General features: G+C 40.7%; 1 protein-coding gene across 1 annotated transcript in view; it reads right to left on the reverse strand.

Moving 5' to 3' along the window:
• Nucleotides 1–8,670, reverse strand: part of LOC110299846 (putative dimethylaniline monooxygenase [N-oxide-forming] 6) — a 22,445-nt gene extending 13,775 nt beyond the window's left edge. The window contains exons 1-2 of the mRNA XM_021169747.1: nucleotides 8,440–8,670; nucleotides 1,334–1,522 (exon numbers count right to left, since the gene is read on the reverse strand). Coding sequence (XP_021025406.1) covers nucleotides 1,334–1,522; nucleotides 8,440–8,571 — 321 coding nt within the window. The 5' untranslated portion in view covers nucleotides 8,572–8,670. The remainder of the gene's footprint in view (nucleotides 1–1,333; nucleotides 1,523–8,439) is intronic.
• Between the last annotated feature and the right edge of the window lie 12,928 nt (nucleotides 8,671–21,598).

The raw sequence follows: 21,598 nt of genomic DNA on the forward strand, positions 1-21,598 counted from the left end.
TTGAAGAATTGAGTTGGAATTTTGATGGGGATTGCATTGAATCTGTAGATTGCTTTTGGTAAAATAGCCATTTTTACAATGTTGATCCTGCCAATCCATGAGCATGGGAGGTCTTTCCATCTTCTGAGATCTTCATAAAACTTCTAAGACTCATTAAGAAACAATATAATGGCTTAAGTGGGTAAAGGATAGGGGTCATGTAAGATGTTCCTTTTTTTTTTTCATAATGTCATAATTTCTTACTGTAGTGATAATTTTGGTTTCTTTAAAAAAAAAACCCAGTTATGTTATGTGCATATGTTTTTGTTTTAATCCCAGGTATGGGATGGGAGATGGCGCTGCTTCTGATGGTCTACAGCTGCTGACTGCGATTGTCTTGTGCTCTAGGAGGGGTGTGATTTTTTTTTGCCAGCTGGAGATAGTTTACAAGGACAGATGGTGTATGAATGTGAGATCCCTGAGAGAGCCTGGGGAGGCTGCTATTTCCCTGGCTGCTCCCTTTGCTGCCCCTGGTTGCTGTTGTTGCAGTCTGTCAAGAGGTCATGAGCAAAGAGAGGGGGAGAATAAATTGGATATCCTGACCAAGAAGATTGGACTTGCCCCAAGGAACTCAATGCTCCTAATCATCAGGAAGTTGACTAAAAAGATCTACTTCCCCTTTCCCCTCTAACCTTTGTCTCACCTACCTAGTGTTGTAGGGCGGGAGGGATTGGGCTGCATAAGGGATGTAGAGCTATAAGAACCCAATACAGTAGACCAAAACGTATGCCAAGATCTAACAAATGTTACCTTTACTTGGACAATGTCTAACTCATAGATATTGAACTCACAGGAGTCTAAATATAGACTAGAGAACTTTGGATTATTTTCCAAGCTTGAGACAAGGAGGGTGGGAATTTGTCTGTGATAGGTTATCTGTCTCCAGCATCTTCTAAAGCAGTGGTTCTCAGCCCCCTTTGGGGGAATCACAGATCAGATATCCTGCAAGTCAGATATTTACATTATGATTCATACCAGTTGCAAAATTACAGTTATGAAGTAGCAACACACATACTTTTATGACTGGGGATCACCACATCATGAAGAACTATATTAAAGGTCACAGCATTAGGAAGGTTGAGAACCAATGGAGCTAAGAACCTTAGGATCTAATGTGTTTCAGACATTCCAGAGAATTGCAGGGGGTGGTGCTGTGAGTGCATAAATGCTTTATAGCCAACAGAACTACTGACTGGTGAGGCTCAAAACAGGTGGTACACCCATGCTTGGTGTTCTATCCTTCCATCTTCTCTGACACTCATATAATACTAGTGGTTCTGGGTGCAGGTCTTACCTCAAACTGTATGTATCTCAGAAGACCCTTCTTCTGAGCGAATGACGTGATGTATTCCTGGAGTTTGCTGTGGTGCATGTAGTTCGGGAAATCATCAGGATAGGGGAAGTCTGGAAAACACATCATTTCTTTGGAAGAGTTGGTGAAGACCGACTGGTAAATGCTGGCCCTTCCTTCCTCTGCGCGGCTCTAGGAATAATAACAAAACTGTGAAAACACGCCGAGAGAGGTGCTCTTTTCTGAGAATATTCAAATCTTGGTTGATCAAAACTCTTTTAGTATTAAAAATTAAGGGTTCTTATTTATTACTTTTCTTCAATGGCATCTCATTGGTATACTAACCGTAATACTAGCATTCCTCATGCCAACTAGTAGATAGCCAACACAAAAAACTCGATTTTTTTTTGGTAGATGAATCAATCCGTCTGTCTGTCTGTTTATCTACCTTTCCTGTCTTTTGCCTTTATTATGGTTTCTAATTTTGTGTTTTTATGCATTTTGTTTGTGTTTATGTGTTTGCTTCTTCTTTTTTTTAACCTGATATTTTTTTTTTTGCCAGTGTTCTTTTAAAAGAGGAAGAAAGAACAAAGGAACAAAAGAAAGAAAGAAAGCAAGGAAGGAAGGAAGAAAGAAAGAGGTTGCAAAGGATTTGAGAGGAGTTGGGGGGAAGGAAACCATAATCAGAATGTACTGCCTGATTTTTTTTCAATAAAAAATGTATGAAGAGCATAGTCTTTTTTTTCAGATATAGAATAGGAAGCCCTTTACATAGGACTGCATAGAACTGATCCATTTCTACAGTAACCATCCTCACCCAGTAACCTAGCGTTAGCTCTTCTGTAGTCTCTCAGCATTCTCCAATCTTGTGTTGTCACTGGTTTGGCTATCATGCTCACCTTAAAAAGCCAGCAAGGATTTGAAAGTCCAAGCAGTGTTGTGGCTTTTCTCTCACCTGGCTCCTACATGGATGTCAGCACTCTTTCCACTGGGGACAAAGCCCACACTCTTATCCAAAGTAGTTTATCCACTTTGATACAATCAGGATCACCAGAACCTCCCACCCCCAAACTGGAGAATCCAGTTCATTTCTAAAATCATGGATTCCTGCCTTGGGTGCATGGTCTAAGAATTTGCATTTCTAAGAATTTGCACAGTGATATAGTGTGGCTGGTTTCAGTTTGGGAAACTCTGCTCTGCTGTAAATGAACTATGTGCTTGAGGGTCCTTTAACTCATCAACTGTGGGATTCACTCTACACACACACTACACAAACACACATCACACATACAAGCACTACACACACATACACAAATATACCACACACATATCACATCCACACATCCACACATCATACACACACACATATAATACCACACACACACACCACACACACAAACACATATCACACACACAAGCAACATACACACACACATACAAACATACCACACACATATCACACACACACACATACCACACATCACACACACACATTCACCATACACACTTCCACACACACCACACACATATACCACACACATACCACATACATACAGCACACACACCACTCACTCCCCCAACCACAACCCCACACACAGGAAAACCGCAGGACTTAGAACATGTATCACTCCTTGGCATTCAATTTTAAAGCCATGGTGTAACTGAAAAGTGGTTTCTTGGTGAGAAACAGTCGGAAGCTAAATTGAAAATAAACATTTCCTCTCTTGTGTGGACAGGATAAAAGTGTGCACAGGATGCTGCCTTGAAAACAGATTTCAAAGCTGGCAGCCTGTACGTTCCCAAGGCCTGAGGAAAGGAATTCTTATGTAACAGAGGAGAGGGACACAGTGTCATGTTGCTGGATTTAAGATACCCACCCCTCTCTCTCTCACCCTGGCTAGCCTCTGGAAGACAAAGATGGAAAGATCTAGAAAGAATCTTGAGTTCTGTATCTCTGGGAGGGACATTCAGCCTGAGGCCTCAGTGTCTCCTTTCAAGTTGAGAACGTTTCTTTTCTTTACCCATGGTTGCCACAGTTCTCATAAGTTTAGAGGTTTGAAATTTTTAAAATCTTTTAAAATACTTGCTTGTAAATATTTGTGGAGGTCAGAGAAAGGGTGAAGGTTCCTGTCTGACAGGCTCTGGGGTCCAAGCCCCTGCTGTTCACCCAGAGTGCTGCCAACTGTGAGGCGAGGAGGGAAGGAGATTTCTCAGCTGCCTATTGAGGGGAGGAAGGACTTAGTTGTGGACCAGGGCCTGCTTAAAAATATAAGACTCTGCTCTGGAAAAAGAGGTGATATGGCCTGGGATTATTTTCAGATTGAATAAGTCCATGTGTTCTCCAGCGCCCACCTCTTGATTCTCGCTTAACTCAAACATGAAAACATGGAGTTGTCTTCAGACTCTGTTCTTCAAATAGGGGGAAATATTTAGCAACAGACAGCTGCTTCTAAAAGCTTGCCTTTTCATTATTTCAATATGGGAGGTGGTTTGAAGCCGTCAGGAGGGAATTAGGACCCAACCCAGCCTCAGCATGAGGGATCATTTCCTAGAAGTAGCGTCCAAGGGCTGTGGGTGCGTTATCAACACATTGCTGTTCTCTCTGGAGCTTCAACTTCTCCCCTCTTTTGCTTTAGATCATAAATGTCTTAAGGACAAGGCCAGAGGCACATTCCAGAATGTTCTCTGTGTTTCTGTTAGTCTGCCTTTATTGCCTCTCGTATTTCATCTTTGCTTATCTTTGAATGTCTGTTGGTGTAAATCAATTCTTCAACTCCAGTTCCTAAGTTGCTCCCTAAACTTGCTTTCTTTTTCTTCCTCTCACCAACTGTCACCCTTGAATCCACAACTTCTATTGTCCTTATTGCCCTCAGTATACAGTTGCTTACATCAGAGTTATTTTATTTCTGTGGCCACTGGTAGGTTTCTCATGTTTCAGAGAATGGCCTCATACTATTGTGCATGTTCTAACAGGGCCCCAGACCTTAGTAGGTCCCAAGACCTCAGCGAAACTGACTCCATGATGGAAGAATCTTTCAGATTGTAAAACTTAGCAAGTAGACAGCACCATCTGTCAAAACTAAAACAAAGACCAAATCCACTGAAATTCATATAGATCTGGAAATGTCTCAAAATGTCCTAACCTTGTATTTTGGCTTCTGTAGTTCTGCTTCTGTCTAATTGTTTTTTTTTTTTTTTTTTTTTTTTTTTTTTTTTTTTTTTGTTGTTGTTGTTGTTGTTAACTGAAGTGTGTCAACCCAAAACATGGTTTTTATGCTTAAAAGCTCATCCTGAGAAAGGCTCAGGGCTACACTGGCATCTCAAACTCCCAGTGTAGTTGAAGACTGGCTGGCTGACATTCTATTGCCTTAAACCCATGTCTGAGCAGTCTTCTCTGGTGAATACCCCACCAACAGTATGGGCAGTGCTAATGGCTTAATGGGTTACTTTTCTAAAGAGGCATGAACTGGAAAGGGGATGCAGGGGTGCTGGAGGAGGGAAATGGGAAGTAGATATGATCATATTTTGTTGTATACAAGTATGGAAGTCTTAAAAATAAAGAAAAACTAACACTGGTTTCCTAGTGTATTTATTAGTTGGCACTATGCCTAACACCGTACTCTATACACGCAGGAAGTATCTGTCGAGCAGATGAGTGAGTGAAAAAATAAGATTAGATTATTCTAACATTTTTTGTTTTCTTTTTTTTTTTCAGACAAGAATGATGCTAATCTACTGCTTGTTTGTTGAGAAAAATTGTATTGCTGTGTATGACCATGTTACCAAACATGGGCTATAATTTGTGCCCTCAAAAGTCAAGTTCAGACACTTGATCTCAAAAAGTCAACTGAAACAGTCAAATTCATAGTAAAAGGCAGAAAAAGGAGATTTAGTCAACGTGGGCATTGGGAAGAAGGACAATGAGAGCCAGTGACCTCCTCTAGTCCATCTTACAAGTCCTGAAGTGAGATTAAAGTTTAAATAAAGGACCAGGGATTTGCAAATCTAAACAGTCGAGGATAAAGTGGGGCTGCCCACCAATGATCCATCATTGTTTAGGTCTCAGTTTCATCATATAAGGGGACTATCACGTGTTAGAAGCAGTCGGTACTATTAATTCTCTTTTCAGAGAGACAAAAATCTTCCAGTATTTTCCTTCTCAAAGCATGAGATTTCTGGGAGAAACTTCCATTTTGGATTTCTATTGTCTATAGTCCAATAGACTGAGGATACAAGTCTCTCTATAGAACATCTTCATATTCACCAGGCCAGATGTAGCTGTACCACCCTGAATGCACCAAAGTTCAAGGGTCAAGCCTGATTAGTACTTAGATTAGAGAAATTTCTTATCGTCAAATTAACCAAATCGTTTGAGGACGTGATGTCCTGCATGAGTGTGTGAAACTTGAAACTCACTCACATTTAGTCTGCTAGTCTTTAAATCCCATTTGGTTTCCATTTCTTAGAAAATGCACACAGTGAAAAGTTCAGAGTGATCAGGTTTCTGTCTTCCGCCACACCTTCTGCCCAGCAGGGACTCACAAGATGAAATCTCATATAACACAATTTTCCAAAATTCCTGTCTGAGCATACATCATGCAAAATCAACTTTTCTTAGAAAAGATAGAAGGATTGGGGATGAGTGGGGGAAGCTAAAGTTTCACGTATTTGAATGTGTTTACCACCCCCTCCCCACTTGGGGTGTTCTGGATAGAATTTTGCTTATATACATAACCTGAGGGAAAAGAGACATTCTTTCTCATGGATAACCAGAGTCTGTCACGTTTTGCTCCTGACATAAACTTCCTGAGGAGGCAATAATGGCTAATGCACAGATTCTTTCTTGGATGAAGAAGGCCCAGTACCTCCTGTGGACCTTTTGTGGATTTCTGATTGTTCTTATGATTCTGGCATTGGCTCACTGCCAGGGCGCCTACATAATACTGGGCACCATTCACAGACCATGAAGCAGTCAGTACTCTGGAATTGCATTACATAAAGATCTACATCCTTTGAGGACATCCTGCAGGGTTTTCTCCTGACTTATGAAGGTTTCAATAGCTTTTATCCACTGAATTGACATGGATCAAAGGCTATCTTATTAAAAACTTTTAGTCTGAGATACTTAGGGCTGCATAGTTTATAAATATCTACAGTATTGAGTTATGACCCATAGTCTCCTAGTGAGGTATGGGGTAGCTACGTATAATTAAACAAGATAAAAATTTCTTCAGGATAGAACAAAAGTGGGGGGGGGTAGCCATAGGACAATTTGGCTTATGTTTTTGATTTCACTGTTACTAGACTTCAGGTCACAGTTTGTGTTCCAAGAAGCCAGGTTTGTTTATTCATCCTCAATAAGTCATTTAGGATAGCCAAATTAACAGCAAAAACCATAAAAGGAGAATTTATTTAATGTGACCATTGGGAAAATGAACAAAGAGATCCAGTCTCCCTTCCACTCCAGTTCATCTCCAGGGTCCTAAAATGAGAATGATGTTTAAATAGAGGCCCAATGATACACACATTTAAGGAGTCCAGATCAAGGCATGGTCCCACCCATCACTGACACATCATCTCTGTAAGTCTTTATGTAAATCTCTTTCTTCTAGAGAAGAGATTTCTCCCTGAATGGCCCAGGAATTTCTTCTCTCAACTTGAGATCCTGCAGAAATCTCAGTTTCTTGAGGTTCACTGTTTTAATAGTCTGATAGATAAAGTGTCTTTTACACTATACTCAGTTCCTCCAGACTGGTTTTATCATGGTTAGACTACTCTCATCATTGCCTCATGAAAGGTTTTGCTACCAAATGAGTTCTTGCTTATTTGATATCAAGGGATTGTGGACTTAAGTTATGACACCCTTCATCAGTAGACTAGAAGCCACTAGAATGTAATGATTATATCATCCTACTTGCTAGCAAAAACCAGACACATTCAATGTTCATGTAGCATTCAACTCTTATTGATGAGATTGTAGACAGTTATATTATGATTTAATTTAAGCTGGTAACACTTGTCTGGGGAAATATAAAGAAAATGGAATTCTTTAAAAACTATTTTTCTAGAGTTGAAGATAAAAATCTATGACTACATATTTCATTTAACAGGACCAAAAACTACAGAAAAATCTCGTGAGATAAATACAGAGCTATCTTAAATTAGTACTAAATTCCCTATCAGGGAAATTTTTTTCAGGTGGGCAAAAACTGAGACCAAGATAGAGGATGATGGTTAGAGTGTCACAGATACATTTACGTGGAATCATATTGACCGGAAAATTCAAGACAGGAAAGCTGGAACTGGCTTTGGAAACTTAAATGTTATATTTATAACAAACATTTCATGACTATAGTGTTTCTTAAAACTTGATAGCAAAGATTATAATTTTTCTCTTCAGATTTAGAATTGACAATCTAAAAACCACACATTGTTATTAGATGATTTATAATAACTTATAACTGCCTAGAGAGACAAAGTCAGTCATTAAATTATTCCCTTTTGCATTGCAAGGCACATTAGAGGCAACCTAATTTCCAATCTCTCTATTTGACAGATGAGTTCTTGAGCTCAAGTGTGGTAGTCAGTTAGCTGCCTGAGATCTATCTGCTTAGAAAATCTGAGTTGGAAACCGAACTCAGAATTCAATTCTAGTTCAGGTATTTTAAAATGTTTTTGTTGGTATTTAAGAGGAATAAAGGACAGAGTCTCTGCAAGCATCTTTGCAAGAAGGTGTCTGCGTATTATTTTTAGCTAATTACTAACATTAGCTCTCCATCAGCTTGGAGAATAGGACTCTACCAGATAGGTCATGACATTGTTGATGGGTTAGAGACTAGGACCACATCACAAACTTATTGGCTTTCTTTGAGGACATCCATTAAGGTTCACTAAGTTCAGCCCTGTTGGTATGAAGTAGTATTGAGTGAACCAATATTATGTGTTAGTAATATTAATAAAATGATAGTGTGATAGGAGAAATAAGACTTACCTTTCCATACCTGGGGCTTTTGCAATATGGCTTTTAGGTGCGAAAGAGAACCGATCTGGTGTGATTTGCAACAGAAACCGTCTTTCTACCTCTCGTGTCCTAGAGATGTACCACTTACCGAGAAATTCCATAGCCCTCCAACATCGTTGCTCCTTTCAAAGCAGATGGGGTCCAGCCCTTCCTCCAGACAGCACCGTATTGCGGCCAAGCCACTTACTCCAGCTCCCACGATGGCCACTTTCTTGCCCATGATAGTTGGTATGAAAAAAGTCTTCAAAAGAATGTCCTTTGACGCTTAGGGTTTTTCAGTTGAAATTATTAACCGAGTTTTATGCGTCAGGATCCTCACCTAAACACAAGAAGACACAGGTACACATTAACAGTTTGTGTTTATTATGTACAATTCTGGCATAATAAGACACTAAACTTGACCTTTTCTGATTACTTCATTTTCTAAGAAATGACCAAGTTGGGGACCACCACTTCAGGCAGCATCCTGAAGATCACCGGACCGATGCTCAAAAATTCAAAAGCCCCTCCTACGTGGACCCCCTTGCATCAAATCTCTTCTGTGAACACCGAGTGCCTGATGCTCAGGGACGTTACCTCGTAACTACCCACCTTTGTTCCCCTTCCCAGAGAACCAGCAGTTCTCCAAATGTAGAAGAGAATGGCTTTTAATGTCTTTTGATGTAAAAATGGAGAAAGGGGCAGGGCTATTTTTCTTAAAGCAAAAATTCCCTTTCCTTTGTACTTTTCATGGTGTTGAGCTCCACTAAAACCTGGAAGAGAAGGATTGCCTGTGGTGGGAATAAGAGAAGGACAAGAGGGCATGAGGGAACAAGTAAAAGAGGGCTGGAGGAAGGACCTGAATGGGGGCCCCGGCCCTTGGCTCTGAAAAAAAATTCAATAGTGACTGATATGGTCACTGGGTTGTAAAGTGAAACTCTGGGAGATTAAATGACCAATAATTCTTTCCTTTGTTCTTGCTTTGAAATTACAGAAAATGTAAACAAAACCTAAGCACCTGGACTATAAGAAAAGAGTTTGTTGGACCAACAGTGGGTAAGAAAAAAAAAAAAGCTCAAACTTCTCAAGACTTTAGACAGCTAGATTTGGGTTGTTGATCTAATTTTTGTAGTTTGTGAAACTGACCAGTGTAAAGAGCAGACTGTGGATCTAGGAGTCTGCGCTCTGACCCTCCCCTACTTCCCTGCCTCCCCCACCTCCAGCCCCTGCTCCGTTCTCATCTTTAAGATGCAGGAGTGAGTCCAGAGTGGAAGCAATTAGCCTGCCTGCCCTTCGCTTACCCAAGTGCTAACTGTACTACTGTGTTTCACTGTGTTCTCCATCCCTGTTTAATTTGCCACATCTCGACACCCAGCGTGAGTGTTTCTTCATCTCAGAGACCCCCTTCACACTCAATCTCTAATTTCTTCTGCCTGGAACTAGCTAAGCAAATGGCAGGGATTCAGAAAGTACATTTTAATTTAAGTAGCTGTTTAGGAATTTAGGGATTTTTATAGTACTTTGAAATTATTAAGCTCCAGCTTTTATTAGGATGTTAGAGAACTGTAAAATCTCCCAAGCTTCCTCTGGGGAGGTGATTAGGAGTTGAAGTTCACATGGGAAGTGAGACCGCAGAAACTACCTGGTGGGTCTCGGGTTTTTAAATAGATTTTCCATCTCTACTTTTCAAGCTCCAGAGGTGGCTTGCAGTGTGACAGTCAAATAGAGCTGGATTGTGTGAACAATCTGTTCTCTGGCCTGTTGACTGGCTTCTCTGGCCAGTGGATTAGGACATTTTAGGGAGTCCATGGAATTAAAATGTGGAAAGAGCTGGTGTTTGCCAGACAAGCTGATTATTGTAGAATTTGTGAGAGGTTGGGGAGAGTCTCCGGATGGTTTTACATTATGTAATTCTTTCTTATTTTTGTATTTTGATGGGCCTAAGAGAACCATAGCTAGAGGCCTTGATTTATTGTGACTTCATGTCTCTTGGACTGCTCCCACTGCCTAGGCCTCCTCCCTTGATGGGGCTGTGCTTGGCTGCTTCTGTTTTAGCTCAGGCATAGAGGAGAGGCGGGGGAGAGAATCTAGCCTTATCTTTCCTGGAAGTTCCCTTCAGTTAGCAGACACCTAACATCTTACCTTTTAGTGACACCTTCACTTAGGGGAGAGGAGATCCTGGACCAAACAGCCCCATCAGGAAGTGAAAGGCAGAACAGTAGAATCCTCTTTCCTTTCTTCCACCCTGTAGTCTTGGTACCGCCCTACCCCGGCAGATGAACTTTGGCTCAACTCTGAGATTTCTATGGAGCTGCTTTGTCTCTGGCAGTAAATTTCCATTTTTCTGTTCTCAGGATCTATGTATCATTTGGAAGCTCCAATGGCTCCAGGAAATTAATTTTCTTAAATGATAAATTTTATGGTGGTCCTCCTTAGAGATTAGGGCATACACACAATCTTCCCTGCTTCCTCATCTCCCCACTTCTTGGCATGTACCCTTCTACCATGATATTCAGTACTACCTGTCATCAACCACATTCTTCTCATCTCCCCACAAGAGATCAGGCTCCCTCCTGACACAGGCCTCTAAAGTGGCTCTTGGGGGGACTCTCTCATATTCATTTAAGATCTACAAAGTTCACTCTTCATTAGAAAGTTTCTTAGCATTTACTTGTTTCATTCCTAAATTTCCATAGACCAAGTGCTATGTCTCATACTACCTAATGGCTGTATATTTTCAGAAAGTTTTGTTAATTGGCTCATAGGTGTAGTTATGATCCTGGTGGGTAGATTTTCTATTGCTGGTCAGACACCAACGTGTTTGCTCTTTTTAAAATCTTCCTTAGCACCAAGTTGAGAGTTGAATATTCGGTAGAGGCTCAATAGATAAATATTGATTTAACTTGACAGTGCTTTTAAAATGTTTTGTTTAGATTTTTGTAAAGAGGGTTTTTTTTTGTTACTAAATAGATGGGTGCAAGAATTAAGGCTTTTGTTTTTTTGAGGCATTATATATTATAGTATGTATATCAAATATATATTACATCAATTATACACATAAATTAAATATATCAGTGTACATATATCAATCAATTATATTATCAATTTTCTTACTGAGATGTAAGTGATAAACAAAATGTGTATTTTAAGATATATAACATGATCTTTTGCTATAAAATGAAACATGAATAATCAACACATTTATCACTTCACGTGACAATCCTTGTTTTCCTATAGTTGAGAATGTTTAACATCTCTTGCCTTAGAAAATTTAAGTGTGTCATAGTTAATTACAGTTAGCATGCTGTACATTCCATGTTACAGCCCGTTTCTGCTCCTACCTGAGACTTTCCCTGTGATCAACATCATCTCTGCTTTTCCTCTTCCAAGGTCCTAGCAACCACCCTCCTGCTGTTTGCTGCTGCAGGGATTCAGATTTCACATAATATGAGGGCCAGGAGTATTTGTCCATCTGCTCTTGGTTGATTTTACAGACAATAATGTGCTTCCAATTCATCTGTGCAATGTGGTTGACAATATCCCGTTGCAGACACACCCCACATTTTCTTGATGGATATTTTGGCTGATTGTGTATCCTGGCTGTTGAGAACGAAGCAGTAATGGCTATAACAATGCAGGTATCTCTGCAGTGTTTTATTTCAGTTCACTTGGGTATATACCCATAAGTGGGATCAATGTGTTAGATTCTTAATTTCTTTGAGGAATATTCATTCATTCTATAATGGCTTTGCATTTCACTGGACAATGTATCAGGGTTTCTCTTTTTCCTTCCACAACATTTTCAAGTCTTGTCATTTATTTTGTCATTTGGAAACAGCAATGGTAACAGAGATGAGGTAACATCACATTTGGTTTTGATTTGTTTTCTGATGATTAGGATGATTATCAAACTTAATTTTCCTTTATTTTTGAGAATTCATACATGTATACAATGAATTATGATCATGTCTAACCTCCAACTCTCCATGCAATACTCCCCACTCTCTCCCATCATGCTCCCTCCCAACTTCATGTCTTTTTCTTTAGAACCCACTAAGTCCAGTCGGGGACACACAGATGTGCATGAGTGTGGGGCCACCTGCTGGAGCGCAGAAAATCTGTCAACTGTCATACACTCAAAAATGAAAGATGCTCTTGTATTTTTGGTTGTGAGCCTAGCCTTTAACATCTGAGCCATCTCTCCATTCCATGGGGAAGAACCAATCCCTGACACTATTAATGATACTCTGCTATGCTTGCAGACAGGAGCCTAGCATAACTGTCATCTGAGAGGCTCCACCAGGCAGCCGACCAAAACAGATGAAGAGACCCACAGCCAAGCATCAGATGGAGCTTACGGAGTCTTGTGGAAGAGTTGGGAGAAGGACTGAGGGACCTGGATGGGATAAATTTCCTCCCAACTATGCCTTGGCAATGAAAACACAACACAGTTCATATGAATACATGCTGTGTGCCTAGATTGGGCATATCTACTGTTACACTACCATCTTCCACAGCTTTTGAGACCCCTGAGAACGTGCAGTTTCTCCTGGCTATGTGCTTCTGCTCCACTTTTCTCCTTCTTCTTCCTCCTCTGCATCCTCTACCTCTTCCATTTTCTCCTTCTCCCTCCCATCTTCTGCCCCACCTTCCCTTTATCTGCCCAATCATCAGCTCTCCTTTATTTACAAATTAAGGTGGGAAGCAGGTTTACAGGGAATCACCTGAGTGCTGACTCATCCCTTGTTTGAAGCCACTCACAGGGGAATGGAATTAACATCAAATATAATAATTATAGACCCAGAGCTATCCACAACAACAAGAAGACCAACGAAGTCAACTAACCCAGATCCTTTGCGGGGCTCCCAGAGACTGAACCACTAACTAAAGGCAATACATGTGCTAGACCTAGGCCCTTCCATATATGTAGCAGATGTGCAACTTGGTCCCTCAACAACTGGAATGGGTGCAAGGGCTATCCCTGATTCTGTTGCTTGCCTGTGGATCCTGTTCCCCTTACTGGGCTGTTTTGTCTGGCCTCAATGGGAGAGGATGGAGAGGATGTACCTTGTCCTGCAGTGCCTTGATGTGCCAGGGTGGGTTGGTACCCAGGGGAGTCCTCCTCTTTCTCAGAGGAGAAGGGGAGAGAGGATGGGTTGTGTGAAGTGGGGACTGGGAGAAAAGGGGGGCTGTAATCAGAATGTAAAGTGAATAAATACATTAAATAATGGATAAAAGAATGACTGTCTCTCCTTAGCAACTATTCACTTCCAGTAATGTCACTATAAATTGGAGGGACCTAGAAATCATCTTCCCATCTATGATGGAATTTTCCTGGCTTGCTCTTGTGTGGGTCTTATATAGGTAACCACAGTTGCTAAGAGATTATAATTTTGATAACTATGTAATGTCCAGAAGACAGCATTTCACAGTACTCACCCCTCCATATTATATGCCTCTTACTCTGTCTGTGATGCTTTTTGAACCTTGGTGACGGTGGTGATAGTGGTAGCAGTAGTGGGGAATCAATATAGATATCCTGTTTTGAGCTGATCATTCAGTCTCTTATTTTCAGTTCTTTGAATCATCTGTTATGCATCTCTCCATGGACTGCTGTCCATTGCAAACAACAAAACCAGAACAAACAAACAAACAAACAAACATTTTCTGAGCAAAGATGAGGGCAGTCCAGGTTTATAGGTATAAAGATAAACATTTAGAAGGCAATTTAACAGAGTGATATTGATGATCAGTTATTTATTTATTTATTTATTTATTTATTTATTTATTAGGGTACTGTTAGCACCTGTCAGTACAGTGAAAACTAGCTAGTTAGAGATAAAGCTTCCGGTTGAATACCAGCGGGTTTCTCCATGTTTTATGATCCAGGTATGTATGCCCAGTTTTGAATTACTTGACACTTTGCTATCAAGTTTTTCAGCTTCCATGTATAATATAACTTGTTATTTTCCCTCTCTTGCAATTATTTTACATCTATTGGCATGTAGTTTAGTTTAATATCAAGGCTATTGTGAATAGAGCAGTTTTCTAGCACCTTTCTGAGAGCTTTTGTGCCTGTGTGTATCAGCAGCTCTTATCACCTAGCCTCATGACCCAAGTTGGGTTCCTGGTATCCACATGGTGGATACTTATTTTTATTTGCGGGCTTGTTCCTTGTCTGGGGGCATCTCAAAGGCTGGAAGAGAAGGAAGCTACTCCTTCCAGGTTCTATTAACATTTCTGCCATAAATGTAGTCATCTTTACTATCTTGCTGATGCTTTAGTTATAGTTAAGTTATAGTCATAGTTGTACCAACCCATAGAACCTGTCTCTTCATGTTGCCTCAGAGACACTAGCCAAAAACACCTGGCGCTCTCCTCAGAATCTGGGCACAAGCTCTGCAAGTTCCCTCTAAGCCCTTTAGTTTTCAGTCTTTCCAATCTGTGTCCTTGTTAAGTGTGAGTCTCTTTCCCCTCCCCCATCTTCAGGTGCTCTGCTTGATAGATGTCTTCATCTTAGAATTCACTACGTCATCCAAGGCTGGCTGGATAACATCTCTCAGGAGTTTGAGGAGTCTGCTTGTTTTTGCTTTTCTAGAGCAGGGATTACAAGCATGTTCTGCCACTCCTGGCTCTTTTGTGTAGTTTCTGGGAGTTAAGCTCTACCAACTCAATTATCTGTTCAACCCAGAACCTGCTCACTTTGTCTTCTTTGTCCTGGGAGTGGTAGTGTGGTTCACAGCTCTGTGATACTCTGGACATGTTTCCTCTGATTCTCTGATACCCTGTCAGTACTTTCCATAGGACATTGTTATAATGAAATTCTCTTTTCTGACAGGATCATAATTCTGAGGTTGGTGCTAGGAGTTGTCCAAGCAAATAAATTTAGTACGTGACATATGGGGGAAGTGCTTGGTCATATCCTGTGTCTTGTATTCAGTACTGAGTTCCTCAAGCATTGTGAACTCAGGAACAGACACTCATTTAGGGTCACCATCTGTTCTTGATTGTGAAGTACTCACTTAAGCAAAGCTGACCACTTAGCTCACTTTGTAGGCATTTAGAGTACAGCACTCACATGTCACACCTAGGGAATTTATTTCCTGTAGCTTCATGACAAAGTTTGCTCAAGGTCAGAATACTTTTTATCTTTGTCAGTCTTCAGAATTACAAGACAAGGAAAATACCCAGCTCCCTCAAGTGTTTTGGTAGCCCTGACTCTTGAGCCTCTGGGTCAGTCAATTTGAGCTTCTCTTGCTAGTGAGTGTCTGACAACTCTGTGCTAGCACCTCCCCTCCCCCCCATCACCACCACCCTGGGGCATTGGTTACAAAGGGACAGTGATTCTCTTTGAGGATGACTTCAGTCACTTCGATGGAAGGGAGACTCAACCAGAAAAAGAGAGCTCAGCCTGCTCCCGAGGAACAAGCTCAAAGTCTGATCTAGGAGGAAATGTAGCTATAAAGCAGGTTTCAAAGAGGCCTGGACTCAAGGCAAACAAGTAAGCATAAACACATACATGGAGATGAGTTTATTCTTGGGCCAATCTGTAGACCATATTGTTGATCTGGAACATGGTTACAAGAGAGACTGGAAAAGCAGGTTAAGCTATATTGGGTGGCACCTCACATATGATTTAAATACAGAAAGAAGTAGCAGAGAATGATTCTGAGCAGGAGTGATGTGTCTAAAGGTTCAATTCAGAAAGACAAATGTGTAAGGGTCCCTGCAAGCATCACAGCCAGAGAAGTGAACCTCCAGAGGCAAGAAGGAAAACTTATCACAGCCAGATTTAGTCAGTGCTGGCTTAAACTTCTAGAATCTGACACCAAATGGTTTATTGTAAGCATATTTAAACACAAGTTTGGAGAGAGAGAGAGAAAAAAAAAAACTTCTCTAGTGTGATACAATCCCTGGTGCAAAAGGAGGTGTAATTACATCAAAACCCAACTCAAAGTACATGTGACCATGAAGATGGGTTCTATAGCTTAAGGGTTTAGGATCTGGTGTGATGTTTGACTGGGAAAGCATAGTGGTCATCAGGCTATAAAGAACATGTAACATCTTCCCTAAGGATGGGTTCTATTGACTGAGAGCTAATGATAAATGTCTAGGGAGGGAGAGTCTAGGATAAACACTCTGGGGGATTTGGGTGAGGTCTTGCTCTACAGATAGCTAAGGTCACCAAGTCATTAACAATATCCATTCCCAGCTTTCTGGGTGGAAAATGGGCATTTATTCCCTCCATCGAGGAGCTGCTCCTGCATGGTTAGCATTTCTGATTTCTTCAGTGTTAATCTGTGCATAAGGAACACGTGCCCTCTCCATACAGGTTAGGCTGTGGCTGGGGATCTGAAGTCTAGCTGGCCAGTTAGATGATCATTTAATAAATAGTGATAGCTAGATCTACCATCTTCCTTTTAAAATTCTGTGACATAGACATGATATTTTCTTCTCTATTAATTTATGTTTGCCTAATGATGTTTTCCTCCAACAGAATATATAACTGTAGAGTTGGAATAATTTCCACCTTATTCACTCCATGTTCCCTAGTCCTAGAATAGGTGCTGGTCCACAATATGAACTCAAAGACTTAGTACAAATTATGACTTCTACAACATTATTTTTTACAAGAGTTTTTAGACTTGGAAATATGATAATTTTGGAGTTAGGAGCTGGTATCACAGAGGTATGTGTAGCTGCAGAATAGAGTCGGGGAAATAGGCAGATTAAGTCACCAAGTTGTCTATATAATGTTGAAGAGGATAAAGGCTGATGAAGAAAAGGTTGAAGGGACACCTGGGCCTGCTACTTCTAGTTCAGAGACTCTCCATAGTTTACTCAAGCTTGAGAGTACATGGCTATTATCACCAGTCATACCTTTACTCAGAGTAATTTTAGTTTATTTTTTACCTTTACTACTCTTAAGTACTAATCAAGTATACTTCAAAAGTGGAAGGTGTGTACTCAGCAGAGGCAGGGTCCAGAAGGCCTCCTCCTTTGGTAATTTGGTGTTTGATGCAAACCTTGCAGCTGGACCCTTATTAAGGTTCTGGTAGAATAGATTGGCCCCTTCTGGTGACCTTAAGAATGTACAGCTATTTGATAAAAGTAAATATAATCAGCCAAGTTCCCAAGGTTCCTGAAGCTTCTGAACTGAGGCCACATTTGTCCTGGGTGCAGCTGGACAATGGCTGGGTTTGTTAGGGGCTGTAAGCCAATCTATTCCTTGTACCCCAGGACTTCTCTAGTATCTAGTTTTGGATTGAGGGTTCCTTCTACGGCTTTGTCAAATCTTTCATAGATTGCTTGGCAGTCTAGGATGTTTCTCGCCACTTTGTTTTTCATTTGGTATCAGACTGGCTTCTTCTGCCTGACTGTCAGCTCTCCCTGGCTTCCCCAGCTCACGTTTATTGACAGATTTCTTCCCAGTAAAGTGGTAGTGTAGTGTATCTCAGCATGTTTCCTGGAGGATTCTGTCCTTAGAATAAGCTTATTCTCTCTGACTTGACTTGTGCTTCCTTGGCCTTTCCTATCAGAGCTTGAGCCCCATCCTGATGCTTAAGCCACTCTACTGGGACTCCAGTTCTCTGGGACCATGTCTGGTCCTTAGTGTTTCTTTCTCTGCGCTCAGGTGCTAGAACTTTTCTTCAGGCTGTTTATGTCTAGAATTCTGTGACCTAGACACTTTACAGCCTTATCCTCCACAAGCATGTCTTCCTTTTTGATAATGGCTATGAGTTCAACTGTCCATCTGTATGGAGTATCAGCCTTGGAAACAGCAAAAATGTTATATGTCCTCAAAAGTTAGAGCACTAATCACCTTCATGATATGTTGAAAGCACTTCTCTTTAGGGAAAGAAGCACTTTCACTCTTATAAGTAATTATTAGTGGCAATAAATTATAGATCCTTTGTTTAGTGTGAAAGCAAAGAGGATATAAGTGTAAGTGGATATTCACTGACAGCAAACTATTCTAAAGATTTCACCAGCCAGAAGGGCACGTAGTAACTTGCAAGTCTCAGGGAGAACTTTGGACTCTCTACATACCTGTGCCATACAGAACGGAAACCTTTCTCTACCAAATACCCATGTGATTACATAACAAACAGGAGGCTATTCATTTCCATGGAGGAAGTAGTATTGCAGCTTAGTTCTTTCCAAAGTCGCAGATGATTAAATACCTGATCAACTTACCTTTCCCCACATGTCCTCATTCATAGGAAAACCTGGTAACTCAACCTGTTAAATGGAGCTGTAAATAGGGTTGCTACAGCAGTCTACAACAAACAGTTTGACTACTGAAGGGATAACTCAGAATTAGAGTGAGTGGTCAGCATTTCCTCTCTTACTGTTGGGGCAACCTAAGGGGACTGTCCGTGGGGAGCTGAATGTTCAGGCCACTGGCCATCTGTTCTATATTGCTGAGAACAACAGCACACAGACTTAAAAGTGTCACATCTCATTAAGATTCCAGGGTATAGCACTGTAATAAAATAAGCTCACAGCCTTGCATAATGTCCAGGAGCAGAGGCTCCAACAGAAGAGATCTGTGAGGAGGGATAAAATAATCATTAAAAATAAATATATGTCACCCGGAGGTGTGGGCCATCCAAAAAGGTGATTGGAGAGGCAGACTCCTGAATGCCTGGCCTCACCTTCCTGGTGGCCAGCTGGAGAAGTGCAGAAAGTGTCCTTCATCTAGTACAAGGGTCAGTTCAGAAAAAGCTTCACAAATGTGTCTCATACATGCGTTAAAAGTACTCTCATTACATTTAAAGTGCATAGTGACCCACAGGGGCTTCCTTCTGGCCCAGGAAGCAACAGTTGCGAAACTAGAATCAGGCAGAGGATGGTACTCTGGAGCTGATATAGGATGTGGGGTGGGGAGTGGGATACAGAGGATATTTTTAATTTCTTGTTTTAGATATCTGGACTATTCCCAACATTTTGTTGCTAAAGACACTTTACAGTAGACAAAATTATGAGAAATAAATGATACATTTGAAAATATTTAGAAGGATTACACACACACACACAAATACAGTATTCACAGAGATGATAATTACTTTTATGAATAAAGCAAGTAAGTCTTCATGGACTCAGTTCAAGCATCACACGTGTGTGAAAGGGCAGAATAAGTAATTATATTTAAGGTCGGGCCAATTTGAACTAAGAATCTGGCACTGGCATGTTCCCTGGGGTCTGCACATGCAGCTGTGGTTGCTGCCTGGCAGCCTCCACCCGAGGTTGGGTCCCAAGGAGCTCTGCTGCCTCACTTTGATTCTTGCCTTTCAGCTTCTCTTTCCTCTTGCACAGTCTGACTCCAGCTTCTCCAGCCCTGCCCCATTCCGTAGGTGGCATATCTGGTTGTTTCATTAATCACATCTTTTTATTTCCCTCCTTTGTTTGCTCCCTCTCTCCCTTCCTACCTATCAATCATAATTGTCTGTCTACATTTGTAGGTCCAAGTGGTAATGGCTGGCCACACATATGTAATGTAACATGATCAAACTTATTGGCACATCACTGCATTTATACACATTTTGTTGTGAGCCATTTCAAATTTAATTTCTTATTTTACCCATGAGTGGATAACAGCTCCCATTTCACTGCATCTTCTCCAAAACATTATTGTACCTTTTTTTTTTGAAACAGGTGTGAGGTGACACAATATTTACATTTTTTCCTTTATGACCAGTGATGCTGGGATCCTTATTACCTTCCACTTATGTGTCACCATCATTGGGCATTTAAATATCTTACTTATCTTGAGAAATGTCTGTGCAAGACTCTCTCCATCTTTAAATGGGCCATTTGCTTTCTTGCTGTTGAGTTGTGTTCTTTATGGAGTTTGGATGCTATTTTTTTTTATTGGATACGTGGATTGCAGGTTTTATTCCTGTTCTTGAGGTCGACTCATAACTGTAATAGTTTCTTTTGTTTTGCAAAAGTTTCTCGGTTTGATACCCCAAAGCACTTAATTTCTTTTATGAACACTTTGTTAGAATAGAGACATAATACTGATTTTCATATGCTCTTTTTGCAATTTTACTGAATTTATTACTTCTTACTGTTTATTTTGCTAGAGCCTTCAGGGTTTTATATGTGTAAGATCACGTGGTGCAAAAACAGAGACAATTGCATGTCTTCCTACCTTGTTAGCATGCCTGTTCACTTCCTTGCCTAGTGGCTGCAGCTTTGACACACACTAGCATGTTGAAAAGCACTGAATGCAGACATCCTTGCCCCTGACATGTGAGGAAGGCTTATGCCCCATCACTGTGTGTGGTAGTTGTGGGCTTGTCACCTGTGGTTTTCATTGTACTGAGGTACATTTCCCCTTCATAATATATTGAGGCTTTTATTGAGAAAGGACATTGAATGTTGTCAAATGTATTTTTCTATCTGACATGGTTGCATGGTTTTTATATGACAACCTGCCAATGTGATGTATCATATTTATTGATTTGCATATGCTGAACATTCCCTGCATTACAGGGATAAATCTTATGCTTTTACTTTAAATTTATTATTTTTGCATGCATTTGTTTTGTGTGTATGTATGTGCACATTCATAGTGCTGTGGAATGCATGTGAAGGCCAGAGAATGGCTTCTTTCCTTCTATCATATGGATTCCAGTGATTGAACTTAGGCCATCAGACTTGGCACCCTTATCCATAGAGACATCTCACTGGCCCATAAACTCTTATTCTTCTTTTTAAAATATTTATTTTTTGTTTGTTTATATTTTGTGTGTATGATTGTTTTGCCTGTATGTTTGTATGTGCACCACATATGTGCAGAGGCAAGAAGATACCCTGGCATTCTGTTGTGAGCTACCATGTATGTTCTAGGAACTGAACTTAGGTCCTCTTCAAGAGTAGGAAGTGCTTTTAATTGCTGAGTCATCTCTTTATCCCCATAATTCTATTCTTCAAACAACAACAGCAACAGGAACAGGAACAGGAACAGAAGCAGCAACAGCAACAGCAACAGCAACAGCAACAGCAACAGCAACAGCAACAGCAACAGCAACAGCAACAGCAACAGCAACAGCAACAGCAACAGCAACAGCAACAGCAACAACCAGCAACAGCAACAGCAAAACCAGGGTCTGGCTATGAGGTCCAGGCAAGCCTCGGACTCTCAGTACTCTTGTTTCAGCCTTCAAAAAACTGGGATTAAAGACCTTCACCACTCTCCTTAGTTATTGAATGTGTTCTTGAATTCAGAGTTTGTTAATATTTTGTAGAGAAATTTTGCA

The sequence above is a fragment of the Mus caroli genome, chromosome 1 (assembly GCF_900094665.2).
Source record: "Mus caroli chromosome 1, CAROLI_EIJ_v1.1, whole genome shotgun sequence".
In the NCBI taxonomy this organism is placed as follows: Eukaryota; Metazoa; Chordata; class Mammalia; order Rodentia; family Muridae; genus Mus; species Mus caroli.